We start from the raw sequence: 14370 nt of genomic DNA, 5'->3' as shown, positions 1-14370 counted from the left end.
GCAAAATTTTCCATGTTCTGATAACATATAAACAAACATGCATAGGTTAACTATGGATTAACAGTGGTTGATGGAGGGCTTGCTAGTTCTGTCTCATTCGGTAATGAAACAGATAACAGCATATGAAGAACAAATACAGGAAAACTGTAACTTTAGATATATTTGTTCAAATTATAAAGAAGCAGAGGGAGAAAAACTTCAAACACAGTAGTAGGTCCAAATACCTAAGCACTGAGTTTTCAGTTTATAGATAATTACAGATAAGTTATGGTAGACCAAGTGCCAAAGGACCAACCCCTTAGAATGAAAAAATTGTTTAATATTTTCTAATGATATCTGAATACAAGTTTTATTATTTAATTGTATTTTTTTTTTAGATCAGCAGTAACCCATATTTAAATGTATCTTTCCCTTAAAGAAATTAAGTGAATGGAATCTTAAATCACTCTTAAACTGGTTTACAGGACTATGGAATATTCATTTCAACTTTCATTGCTTCCAATATTATAGAGGAGAGCAGGGGAAGAAAAGAGTGGGGGAAAAACCCTTTAATTGATTAAATCTGATAGTTGGGAGCACATCTGGGAAAAAGTTTAGTGAAGAAAGAAATTCAATCCTATTCATGTTGGGTTCTGTTTTGTATTATTAAGGATTTCACTTTTCTCGTGCCCTCTTTTTGAAACTGTAAAAATCTAGAACTGGCTGTACTTTGAAATCACCAATTTCAAATGGGATACAAAGGAAAATGCTATAGTTTGTCAATAAAAGGAAGTGGAAAAGAAAATGGAAATAAGGGTTTCAGGGATAATAAAAAGAGAATGAAATCTGAATTATTCTCACAATGGTGACCAATTGCTAAATTACAAACCATTTTTTAAAATCTAAGGGAAAAACCAAGCCAAACAAAAGACAAATCAAGTATCAAATATTTCTCCCTGAGAATATACTAATCAAAATTAGGGTCTTAACTTTCATTTTAACTTCTTTAGAAATTTTGAATTAATTTCTTAAAAATTATATTCTTATATCTTTATTATTACCAAAGAGTTAACACTCTACATAAAACATTTTACAACTTTATATTACATATAGTTGTTTACTTGTTATCTGTTCAACTAATGGAATGACAAAATAGCTTATTTATATGATAAGCTAAAATAATTAGAGTTTAATGGAAAAAAGGAAAAAAATGCTCTTGTGACTTGAAAAATATCATCTTAATAGGAGAATAATCATTTCCTGAAATGACTTTTATCAACTTATTTCATGTGCACAACAAAACAGAAAATTAGCTACATTTTTTGCTTCATGAAATTCCAAGTATGTGACAAGTTGGCTCAAAAATAAACACCAGAAAATACTAAATACATATTTAAATTTCCCCCCAACATATTTTTTTTACAGAACAATAAAACTTTTTACCTGTATTAACAAGAGCACTGCTATTGTAGAGTGTACCAAGGTGAGGTCCAGAAAGAGACAGAAAGGTATGAAGCTTGTTGAGGTAATATTTAAACCTTGGCCTTGTAAGCACTGAACGTATTATTAAATTGCCCAATGAATGTCCAATAAAGCTTTAAGAGAAAGAAAAAGTCATTTCTTCCACAGTATTAGTTTTAAGAGCAAAAATCAAAGCTGATACACTTTACATAGACGTGAAATACTAAGAATATGAAAATTTCTAATATGCTTTAAATTTCTGCTTTGATACTTTGAAATGACATATTTTTGAAGGAAAAAATGTGAGAATGTTATAGAAGATTCCATCATCATATAACTTAAATGTTTATAGAAATAAAATATTTATTAGAAAATTTTTATTCAGACTTTATAACTCCTTAGAAATAAATATATTTTAAAAACAATAATTACTAAATTATAAATTTGTCTCCTTAGGCACATGCACAAATTATTTACTTGTTAAGCCATGACTTCAAACAAAATAATGAAATTGTACTCATAAAGGACAACTTAGGAGAAATTATATATCTGTTTCTCCTATTCTCTGGTCTGCACTTCAAAGTTGGGCAAGTTTTCAACTAACAGTATTTTCAAGGCACAGGTAACATACGTGCATTTTCCTATAATAAATTTAAGATGATACAAAAAGATTAATATTTATGGAGCACTTCACTTTTATTATGGGATAGTTTAAATCAAAAGAGTCTTTTTACTTACCATTGTTTTATAATAGATGGTATAGAATCTCTGGGGACAATTAGCAGTGAAAGAAGAGAGTGTGAAAGCCATCTCAACATCGGTTTACAGATAAATCTAGTGAGAAGCTCAGGACAAACTTCCCTACCAAACTGAAGTTCCTAAAGGAGTGCGGTGGGAATTATGGTGGTTTAATAGTAGCTAATCGTCTACTATCAACCAGATCATGCTTTTGGAAAATAGTAGATTGTAACTAACTGACAATCTAAAAGAGGTAATTAATATTTTTATGCATGAATGAAAAAATTGAATATATTATTTTTCTCATCAAAAATAATAAATGAATAAAAGGAATACAAGATCACTGTAGAAACTTTAGTAATCAAAAAAAATTTTTAAATCCATAAATGAAAAAAATAATTAGAACAAGAACTTCTCCTCCTTCCAACATACCTGCACCTCTTACCTTACTTTAACAGAATTCTGTTTTTAAAGAATGACTTAAAGTAAAAATTGCTTATCTCTCCTTTTAGTCTTTAAACTTCAAACTGGAAATAAACTTTACAAAAGCTTATGGTATACAGAGCCAGCTTCTTCCTCTAGTTGGGATATGAATGTAATCAGTTTAATTCTACCCTTTTTGAAGCAGGAAGCTTAGTTTTGCCTTTTTCTTTAATTCCTACTAGACTAGCAGAAACTAAGACTTTTTTCTCTCTCATATCTGTTCACAATATCTAATTAAATAAGAAGACATATTGGTGTGATCATCATCTCTTGCTTGTGGAAAACTGACTCACATCGTATACAATAGTCATAAAACTTAAATTTTTTTTGTTTCATATACAAATATATAAATTCACATAGCATATAATTCACCCATTTAAAATGTACAATTCAATGTTTTTCAATATATTCAAAGTCAGAGTTATAACTATCATCACTATCTATTTTAGAACATTTTACTACCTCAAAAAGAAATCCTATATCCTTTAGTTATCACCTCCCATCCCTCATCCTCCCCAGCCCTAAGAAATCACTAATCTTTCTATTTCTATAATATGCTATTTCTGAACATTTCACATAAATATTATCACATAATATGGCCTTTCCCTAAAATCTTCAATTTTTTTCACTTTAAATTAATGCAGTTGTAGTCTATGTTTCATAATAGGACAACACTACCACAAATTGTTTAGTTTTTCTATAATTCATAGACATATAAAAATAAATTGTGTAATATTATAGAAGTTACCTTATTTTTGAAACCGTTAAACTATATATTTGAATATATTGTATTATCTCATCCAAAAGACGATCAGTCATGCTATCAAAATCAGCAAAAGTATCATTCTAAAAAAAAAAACCAAAACAGATACATTATGTTCTGAAATATGTATAATGACATGAAAAACTGAATATAACCATTATTTTTAATTTAGATACTGAAAATATAGTTATGTCCAGTTTTTTTTAGAGAAGTTAGTAAATGTAATATTCATTATATTAAAATAGCAAAACGGTCAGGTGTGGTGGCTCACACCTACACTTTTGGAGGCTGAGAGGGGAGGACTGCTAGAGTTTAGGAGTTTGAGACCAGTCTGAGCAACACAATGAGACCCCCATCTCTACAAAAATAGAAAAATTAGCCAGGAATGGTGGCACATGCCTGTAATCCCAGCCATTCTGCAGGCTGAAGCAGGAAGATAGCTTAAGCCCAGGAATTTGAAGTGCAGTGAGCTATGATCGTTGCACTGCCTGGGTGATAGAGCAAGATCCTGTCTCAAAAAAAAAAAAAGGAAAAATAGTGAATTTCTAGGGGGAAAAATGCTCAGTATTCTTAATAACACTTGCTTCTTTTAGTTATTTATTTGGTCCTCTACCAGTATTAATATTTATAATGGTTCAATTAAAGAAATACTTGTATAGAAATGTAAAATTCTATAGATTATTTCATATGTGAAGAGAAGAGCTTATAAGTAAAAATGTAGAACATATATATATTTCCTTTGGATATGAACTTATGTTAAATTTCATAGAAATCAGAAAAATTATGTCTACTAGTATAGGCATTTTTTAGTAAGCAAACATTTAGGTAGAAACTGGTACAAAATGTTTGTTTCCACTGAAAACACTGCCATATTGTACCTGATTTCTCTCAGACATAAGAAAATCAATTCTTCCCCCAGGCAGTCCAAGTTCAATATAAGTTTTTACTAATCGGAGATCTGCACTGTTACCTAGAAAATGAAAAATGATGTTTAAAGGATGAGATAAAGGTACAAAGTATACTATCATACACTTTTATAGTTTTTGGAGACAAGTTTATGGCCTCTGCCGTTTATGAACAGACAATATGCTCTGAAATAAAGAGGTCTCAATTTTTATGTCAAAGCTAATTTCTATTAGCCAGATAATATCATTCAACAGTTTGTTTCTTAGAGGTTTTGGTCACATTGATGCTTCACTTTTCTACCTAGCAGTGTGTTTGTTTACCAAACTGTTAGTACATCACTTTGGTGACTGTTGGCTATAGTAGCTATAAATGACTGACTCCTTACCATCACCATTCTAGGTGATCATTTAAAAAAAACCACTGAATACATTTTAGATTTATATTTAACTTGTTGACTTTCCTTTGGTGGTACTGGTACATACTGAGAAAAATAAAAATCCATTTAAATATCTTAGTTTATTTTAATAATTAACTCAAAAGATATAAAAATATATTTATGATACAGATATAAAATACAAGGGATCTTCAAAAAGTTCATGGAAAATGTATATTATGAAAAAACTGCATGGACTTCAAAATTTTTTTATACCAAAATAAACTCACACTCATTTGTTATAATATGTCTGAACAGGATCTGGTTTGAGGCACTAGGAAGAATAAGACACCAGTTTGAAAAGAGCCCCCATGAGAGCAACACAAATTCTGCTAAAATTGAAGAACAAACATCAAATTTAAGGTGCAGGTTGGGTAGAAGAATGGTGAAACCACTGCCACTTTACAAAAAGTTCATGGGGACAATGCCCCAAAGAAATCAGTAGTTTATAAATGAATAACTCATTTTAAGAAGGGACAAGACAATGTTGAAGATAAAGCCCACAGTGGTAGATCATCCACATTAATTTGTGAGGAAAAAATTCATCTTGTTTGTGCCCCAATTGAAAAGGACCGATGATTAACAGCACAAACATTAGCCAACATCTTAGACATCTCAGTTGGTTTAGTTTACATAATCCTGACTGGAAAATTAAAGTTGAGCAAACTTTCTAGTAGATGGGTGCCAAAACAGTTGCACCCAGATTAGCTGCAGACAACAGTAGAGCTTTCAATGGAAACTTTAAACAAGTGGGATCAAGATCCTGAAGCATTTCTTTGAAGAACTGTAACTGGAGATGAACATGGTTTTACCAGTACAATCCTGAAGACAAAACACAATCAAAACAATGGCTATCAAGAAGTGGACGTGGTCTAGTCAAAGCAAAAGGGGACAGGTCAAGAGCAAAGGTCGTGGCAAGTTTTTTTAGATGCTCAAGGTATACTGCTTGTTGACTTTCTGGAGGGCCAAAGAAGGATAACATCTGCTTATTATGAGAATGTTTTCAGAAAGTTAGCCAAAGCTTTAGCAGAGAAACATCCAGAAAAGCTTCATCAGAGTCCTTGTCAATCACCATGATGCTTCTGCTCATTCCTCTCATCAAACAAGGGCAGTTTTGTGAGAGTTTCACTGGGAAATCATTAGGCATCCACTTCACAGTCCTCACTTGCCTCCTTCTGACTTCTTTTTGTTTGTTTCCCTATCTCAAAAAATCTGTAAAGGGCATCCAGTTTTCTTCAGTTAATAATATAAAAAAACAAAACAAAACTGCGCTGACATGGTTAAATTCCAGAACCCTCAGTTCTTTAGAGATGGACTAAATGGCTGGTATCACTGCTTACAAAAGTATTTTGAACTTGATGGAGACAATGTTGAGAAATAAAGTTTATGTTTTTTAAATCCATTTTTCTGTGAACTTTTTGAAGTCTCCTCGTATATAAATATGAAAATAATTATCTTTAAAAATTAGTTTGGTGGATTTTTAGTTGATTCCTTTGGTTTACAAGCAATATAAACGTCATTATCAATTGTTAAATTTTTATTTTACTTTTCTAATATTTACCTTTTAGATATTTCATGATTTAATGCATTGATGGAGATAACTGTTTTATTCCTGGTTTTAAAAGGAACAGCTCTAGGGTTTTACTATTCCATGGGCTAGAAATACATACGCTTAATCACATTAATGAATTATAGACTAGTCCTATTTAAGGTCAAAGTTTTATGCTTAGTTGTCATAATTAGAAATGAATATTAAATTTATCAATGGTTTCTTACTTGATTTGCTTATGTAGTATATTTTATTAAATTTCTTTATATTCATTTATCTTTGTGTTCTGGGAATTAAACTCTATTTGTTGTAGTAACTTATTTTAATATATTAATTCCATGTGCTAGAATTTTATTAAGTACATTTATGAGTTTATTCAGTATGTCAGATTGTTTACTGTTTATCTGCGGTGTCAATATGATACCTTTATCAGATTTGGTAATAAGTTTAGGCTACCTTAAAGGAATAAAATGGGCTGTATTCTGTCTTTTTTCCTATTGTTCTAGAACAATTTATGTAACATAGGGATAACTGATTTCATGAAACTTTCAAAGAAAAATTTGCCAGCAATTCCACTGGGCCAAGAAATCTTTCTTGGGGGACTAAGTCTTTGAAAATTTTATTATGTAGGGAGGAGGAAGAAAGTATTAGTATTAAGGATTTTTTTTCTTGAGAGTCTGGTTGGTTTTTTTTTTTTTTAGAAAATCTCTAATTTTATGACAATTCAGTAGCACTTTAGCATTTTTATAATCCTTAAATTCTAGTTTGCTGTTATAGAATCTTATTATAATACAGTAATACCCTATTAGTCTAGAGAGATATTTAGCATCTTCTAATAGTTCCTACATCTAAGAAAAAAACTGTTGAGTAACCAAAATAGCTGTCATAAAACCATAGCACTAAAGCCAGGTACCTGTATTTAGAATTTAATTTATATCTTAATTAATGAAAGTTTAATTCCTAAGAATATTGATTTTTCTAGTCCATATGGTTTAAAGCAAGCTAAAAGGGAACTAGGAAGACTAGCAAAGGGAGACAAAATGATTGTCCCGAGGTAACAGCTGACAAAAACAACGGTAAGAGAGAAGACAATAAAATTTAAAATTAAAGTAAACAAATTGTTGGCACATGAGTGTCAATTCCATAGAAAATTTACTTAAAAAGGAACCTAATTTTACATTTAGAAAAAGTAAAATTAAGCATATTTTTGTTTTAAAATGTATTTAAGATTCAATTAATTTAAGCAATGTAAAAGTCTTTTTTAGTAGAAAGATTAAATAAAACTAAGTGAGATCCATCAGGAAAAGAAAATATATTGAGTTGCTATGGGTTACATGAATAGATGTGACATACCATCTAAACCATGTACACAGACAATGAGATGTACTCCATCTTCAGAACCATCCTCTTCTTCCATGCTAAAATAAGGTATTGAGGATGCCAGCAGAGGAACATCACTGTACATGAACCCAGGAAGTCTAAGTTGCTTCAATTCTTCTTTTGCCTGAAGGAAGCTGAAGTAAAATATTATGAAAGATATCCTTTACTAAGGATCTTATTCAGTTTTTAGAACCAAAGAGATAAACTCCTGGATTTAGAGAATAGCAGAGAAGGAAATCCAACAATATTTGGTTTTAAAATCACGAAAATATGTGGTATCACGTAAATGATTTAGAAATCAGAAGATAATTTTCTTTACTATTTTTAGTGCATCTTCTGATCAAATACAATGAGTATTTTAAACCTGAAATCACTTAAAACATTCTTTTAAACTTGAAATCAACTAAGAAAACGTTAGGAGTGGAGTTAGGCTCTCTATAAAATTTAATACTGTATGCATAGAAGAGCTGGGAGAGGCACTAGAAAGATAATAATCAGATGTTTTCCTGTCATCAAATCTTACCCTCTTTGCTCCTTTTAATCATACACAAATGGAAGGGAAGGAGCTATTCTACAAGATGTAACAGTAAAAATGATAGTTATAGTATTTAGCAGGTTAAATTATTTGTATTTTTCTCTAACAATATCAGTAAGAAGGAGCAGAAAAGGAGGATGTGACTAAATAAAATTGGTGGCATACACTCATTTGGAATGACTGACAAATCCAACCAATTTGGGGCCTTCAAACATTAGAAATTATTAACTATTTAACATTAAATCATCTATACTGATAAAAGTGAAACTGAAAGAAGCTGATGAACACTAAATGGAATAGGATACACTGGATGAAAACATATAGATCACTGCTTTCTGATGACTCAGAGACAGTTTGAGGTACCCAGCTTTCTAGCATATTATAATTTTTTAATCAGCCATTGTTACTTCACTGGTTTCACTAGCTTTAGGCTCTAAGCAACTTAATTTTCATGCATTAATCAGAATAATCTGGGAACTTTAAAAATCCACAGTACATATGCCCAGACCTCTCACTCCAAAGATTATGATTCAATCTGGGCTGAAACAGCAGAATATTTTAAAAACCAGCATATGCTAGTAAACCTATGTAATCTCCAAATTTTTCTGGATATTTTACTGGTTCATGAAACCTCAGTTCTGGAAACCACTGACTTAGCAGAGGCAATCAGGGACTGGGTAGGTTTAAGAAGTTTCTACTAACCTGTTACTCATTTATCTAATATTGTCCTTATTTCCTAGATACAGTCATAAAACTTAGCTTTTTTCTGAGAGAGAAATGAGGTACTGATGAAAAAAGGGTTTTAACCTCAATTACTCCACACTTCTAACACAAAATTACCAATATAAAATTTGTATCAGGAATGTGTAGTCTTTAGAACAGGACAATTATTTGGGAACCATAGATCTGTTCATGAAAGAGTATACTGCATGTCTCCATTTTAGATGGCTAACCAAAGAATAACTTTTTGTATTACAGAAACTGTAAAGGAAAATAGATATTCAACCATTTAGTACTATTTATGATGTTCTACATATATATATATATCACACACATACTTATTAGCACGTACTATTGTGCTCCATTACTTACGCTTGTATCTGAGGTTTTGGTGAATTTTCATACCAGGAAATTGAAGAAGTGACGTTGTAAGAAGTACTGCGTGGCTGTTTTGTAATGGCATCAAATTTACTTTTAGAAGAATATTTAACACTACAAGGAGACTCTCGTGGTGCAGATGGGAAAGACAAACAACCAGAAGTACAGACAGTAGGCATATTTATACCATCACTCAGATAGTCACTATTTATTTTTTCAGATTTTATAAGTCTTTCTTCTGATAACATACTTCTGCTTGTATAGTGAGCATTTATTGTTCCGTCCAAAGCTGAATAATCTGTTTCTTCATAATACCCATTTTGAACCATTTTTTGATCCTGCTCTTCCTCCTCATCCTCTTTACCCTGTTCCTGCTGAAGATCACTAATTTCTTTTTCAGAAGTTTCCTTCTGAGGGCTAACTGAATTACTGTAGCTAATAGCACATGTACCAGAAATATCCGTACTGCTTTGAAAACCAAAATAATTTTCCACAAGCCCTTGCTTTACTATATCAGTACTGGCTGAAAAAGGGTCACTTGTATCCAGATGAGTTTCACTTTCAACTGTAGTGGCTTCTGAATATATTTGTTTGAGATTTAATGTATCACTATTTTTTCTTTTCACAGTTCTATCTTCACTAATTTCTGTATTAGTAGAAATAGAACCTGAAACGACACAGGGAGTGCCTAAACAAATCAGTTTTGAATTTAATGTGATTGCTGTCCCTCCAGAGTTATTAGATTTATCAGGACTCTGGGAGCTTGTACACACAGTGTCCAAGTTAGGTTTGGAGCTGCAACTACTTTTCACATCACTGGAAGTATCTTCATCTGAAAAAACAAATTGTAAAGAGTCTTTAGTGCTTGAATTTAAGGAATGTATTGCTAAAGTTTCATTGTCCAAATGCCCTGAAAATACAACGCTCTGCTGTTGCAAAATAATACTTGACTTTTTAGTATCATCACATTTTGGCAAATCAATTGTTCCTAGATTTAATATAGTTTTGCTATCGCTTAGATGGCATTCAGGTAGAATAGATTTCTTAGAATTTTCATCGGGTGACAGTTCATCATCCGAAGGTAGAGAGTTTATGGATGTCAAAGATGACTGTATTTCACTTAAAGCACTTGTACTCTCAGTGCAATGACTCCCCAATGAAAATTTTACATTATAATCAGGTTTCATCAAAAGCTGAGGAAATAATCTTTCATTATTGTAAGGACCTTGCCCTTGCACAGTTTCAAAGACTATGTCAGGGTTTGGATGTGTTGCAAAAGAACTTGGTTCACTTTCAACACCTGAATCTGAAAATCTAGATGAGGCATATGTGGCATTAATATCTGGTAACTTAATTGTATCTCCACTTACTACAACATGATATTCTTTTGTAGAAGTAGCAGGTAGATTACTTCTTAATTTAGCTAATGATTCTCCAATAGAACGACACTTTGCTTCTTGTAAAGCTTCCTTTTCAAGTGTTACTTCTATAGATTTAGATTTACCATTAGATTCTAAGGACTCAAAGTTGGGTAGTAAATTATCCACAAATATTTCATCTTGTCGAAGCTCTGTCCAAGGTCCCATTTTAACAGTTATTTTCTCTCCACTGAAAGGATCTGTATTACTGGGCTTTACTTCAGTTGTTCTAAATCCCAAAGCTGGGGTTGTTTGATGATCATGGCAATCGTCTGATGAACTTCTGGATACCAGATTGTGTTCCATTTGTGTAATTTCACTATCGTCCTGGGAGATATCAAGTTTACCTGAAATGGACAAATTTGCACAAAGATTTAGGTTGCCAGAGTTCAAAGGATCAAATTGGTCTGGTTGCATATTTTCAATATCTGGAGACTTTTGTTCAGTTCTCTCTGTATTAGTTGGCAAATAGCTAGCTTCCTTTTGACTCGTCTGTCTCATGTAGGTCTTTGGGTCAAAATTATATCCACATACTATGGGATCCAGACCTTCCTTCTGACTATGTGAAGGATTGCCTTCAAAGCATTTAGTGAGATCATTTGATGTTGTATTTTTCAAACATTTGTAGCCTACCAAAACCACAGAATCCTTAGAGTTCTGTTTTATTAATTTTTTTGTGTTTTCAGGTTTTATTGTTTTCATAAGCTTAGTAACCTTAACCTTGGATTTATTTGTTTCTTCATTCTTTCCTTTTACAGATTTTGTTAGCTGCTTTTCACCTTCTGTATACCAAATATTGGAGGCACCAGCAGGTCTGACTTTCAACTCTGGGCTAGAAACTCCTGCTACAGAGCTTTCTTCAGTCTCATATTTATCCATTTTACTGGACTCTGATCTCTGATGATTCTGAATTCCCATCCAGGGTGCATCTAAGTCTTTTATCCAAAGAAAAAAAGATTCAGGTTTAAAACAGTGTGAGAACTCATATGATTAAGACTACTTTTTCTAACTATAACTTTCTAATATCCTCAAAAATAAATAAAACTACAGGGGGAAAAAAACTGCTCCACATTAGGGAATGGTTTTATGTATATTAGGAAGAATATACTGAAAACTATACAGATAGCTTGTATATTTTAGTTAGATTATACTTACCATCAATAACTGAATCTAAATACCTATCTTCAAAGATTATAGGTAATGAATTGAGATCTCCATCTAATTCACTACATTCAATAGGTAGGGGTGGAAGAGAACTGCAGAAGGAAGTATTTTTGATAGCGGTGCACATCTGTAGATGACTCTGAGCACTGAAAAATATTTCTTAAGTCAGATTATAATTTAAAAAAATTACACCCAACACTACTTTACAGACTCTATTCTGTCCCCTTCCCCCTATCATTCCTATCTCCCTTTTTGAAGACGTAATCTCCTTATGAAAAAGCTGCTTGGTGAGAGATAAAAACTGGTAAAATGAAAATTACGGTTTTTTGGCAATAAATTATTGACTTATAAAATTATGGTTTGCTAATAAATTATTTAATTTCTATTATATTCTTCTATACTTTATGTTATTTCAATGTGAGTCTCTATGCTTAATGTCTGAACTTCCTAATCTGCTGTGAATAGCATATAGGAGAAATACCAAAAGCTTAAATGCCCACTGATTATCTGATGATAGTGCTGGGAAAAAAATGTGTTCCATTGTCACTGCTTTACTTAATATATATTGATGAATAAAATTAACAGCTATTTAAAACAAGGTATATAACTTTCCAATATAGAACAGTTAAAAAGACTTTTCTTGTGGAAAATTTTGAACAAATCAAAGTAAACAGAATAGTATTAAAAAATCCCATATACCCATCACCCAGCTTCAACAATTAACATTTGCCCTTCTTGTTTTATCTATACCTCATGACTCACTACCTACCCCAACCTCTACTATTATTTACAGTTCTTTTGAAGTATAATTTAAATGTACTGAATTATAAAAATCTTAGCTGTATGATTCTGACAAATGGATACATGATACAGAACATTTCCATCTACTCAGAGTTCCCTCATGTCTTCCCAATCTCTCAGCCCAAGTCAACGCCAAGACAACCACTGTCTTGACTTTTTTCACCTCAGTTTTACCTGTTTGAGAATTTCATATAAATAGAATCACACAGTATTTACTCTTTTACGTCTAGCTACTTTTGCTCAGCATAATGTCCTCAAAATATTCTTTAAAGCCAAAGAAAACCAGACATAAATATACTCAGTAGGAAAGATGGAAGGCATTTATTCAGGATATTTTAACTGTAAATCATTTACATTGCAGAAAGCAGTACCTATGAAAATCTGTAATAAAAAATGATGAATGTAACAGATGCTGACCTGTGAAAATAAAGACAGAGCAAGATAGCCAAATGGAAGGCTGGAGCCAGAGATGTATGGGACTACCAGGTTATAGTAGATCTGATAAAAAAGAGGAGGAAGCGGTACAGTGCATTATGCTTCTTTATGTGTAAAGTATCGGGCTTTCATGAAGTAAGTCATAAGATTAAACTCTATTTGATTAAAAAGGGGACTTCTGAACTTTAAATTCCCCTAATTTCTTCTACTGTTAATAATGTATATTCTGTTACTGATAAATTCTAAGATAGATATCTTATGTTAAAGGAAATAAAATCATTTTAATTTTGGATTTATACTACTCACTGAAGTTCCTGATATGCAATGGCAGCTTCTCTTGGATGTTCAAAACAAAAGAATGCCTCAGAAAATCTGCGTACCTAAAAAATTCCAAGACAGAGTATTAATAATATGGTACATTTAAAAAGTCAATCTGGCATTGGATGGTAGGGAGAGAAACCACCTCCATTAGACCTTCCATAACTACCCTGTGAGAATTAAACTTCCTTTCTCCCTCTTCATTGTTGCCTAAGCACTTATTTTGGTACTGCATGAAATAAAAGAAACAACAGACTTTAGAGTGAGAAATTTAGGTTTACATTCTAGATCCCACTTATCCTCCTTAAAGGCAAAGATTGTCTTATTTGGCACTACATCCTCAGTATACCTGGAATAGTGCCCACTCAACACATGGAGAAGACAATACAATCAGACAGCACTTCCACTATGCTATGTTCCAGGCATCCACGCATGTGCCAGCTGAACTGACTTTCTGGCATAGTGACTTTAGGTATTTAATCTTTGAGCCTCAGGTGACTCATTGTTAAATTAAACCTAACACTTATCCTGTATATAAGGTTATTCTGAAGAACAATGTAACATATAACAGTTTGTAATCTGGAGAGTATATATAAATATAAGCTATTCTAATTGCCTTTATAGCATTCACATTTTGCGTTAAAATAATTGTATATATGAAACATCTCCCCTCCTAAAGTGTAATGTTCTTTAGAGTAGGAACTGTTTTGATGACCTTTGTATTCCCCAAAATATGTACCTTGGCATGTTATAGAAACAAACACTTGGTAAAAGCTTGTTGAATCTAGCTGAATATTTCTTCCATCATATTTGTATTTTAACCCTTTCATTTTTAGTTATGAAAGGAAAGGCTCTCTCAGCTACTGGAACAATGTTAAGCAACAAAGATGGAAAAGATGTCTTATGTGG

At 32.1% G+C, this 14370-nt stretch overlaps 1 protein-coding gene across 2 annotated transcripts in view; it reads right to left on the bottom strand.

Annotated features, from left to right (window-relative positions):
- The window catches only part of FAM135A (family with sequence similarity 135 member A), a 114496-nt gene that overhangs the window by 20705 nt on the left and 79421 nt on the right, over nucleotides 1-14370 (bottom strand). Inside the window, exons 12-18 of one of the 2 annotated variants that reach the window (XM_069487314.1) lie at nucleotides 13450-13523; nucleotides 11899-12053; nucleotides 9320-11090; nucleotides 7666-7826; nucleotides 4303-4394; nucleotides 3410-3507; nucleotides 1423-1574 (exon numbers count right to left, since the gene is read on the bottom strand). In XM_069487314.1, the coding sequence (XP_069343415.1) occupies nucleotides 1423-1574; nucleotides 3410-3507; nucleotides 4303-4394; nucleotides 7666-7826; nucleotides 9320-11090; nucleotides 11899-12053; nucleotides 13450-13523 (2503 nt within the window). Of the gene's footprint in view, nucleotides 1-1422; nucleotides 1575-3409; nucleotides 3508-4302; nucleotides 4395-7665; nucleotides 7827-9319; nucleotides 11679-11898; nucleotides 12054-13449; nucleotides 13524-14370 lie in introns of both variants that reach the window. The other variant, XM_069487313.1, reaches the window with a different exon arrangement.

Source organism: Eulemur rufifrons, chromosome 15 (genome assembly GCF_041146395.1).
Source record: "Eulemur rufifrons isolate Redbay chromosome 15, OSU_ERuf_1, whole genome shotgun sequence".
NCBI lineage: Eukaryota > Metazoa > Chordata > Mammalia > Primates > Lemuridae > Eulemur > Eulemur rufifrons.
The sequence above is the reverse complement of the archived record's forward strand: the minus strand, read 5'-3'. Positions and strand labels throughout refer to the sequence as shown.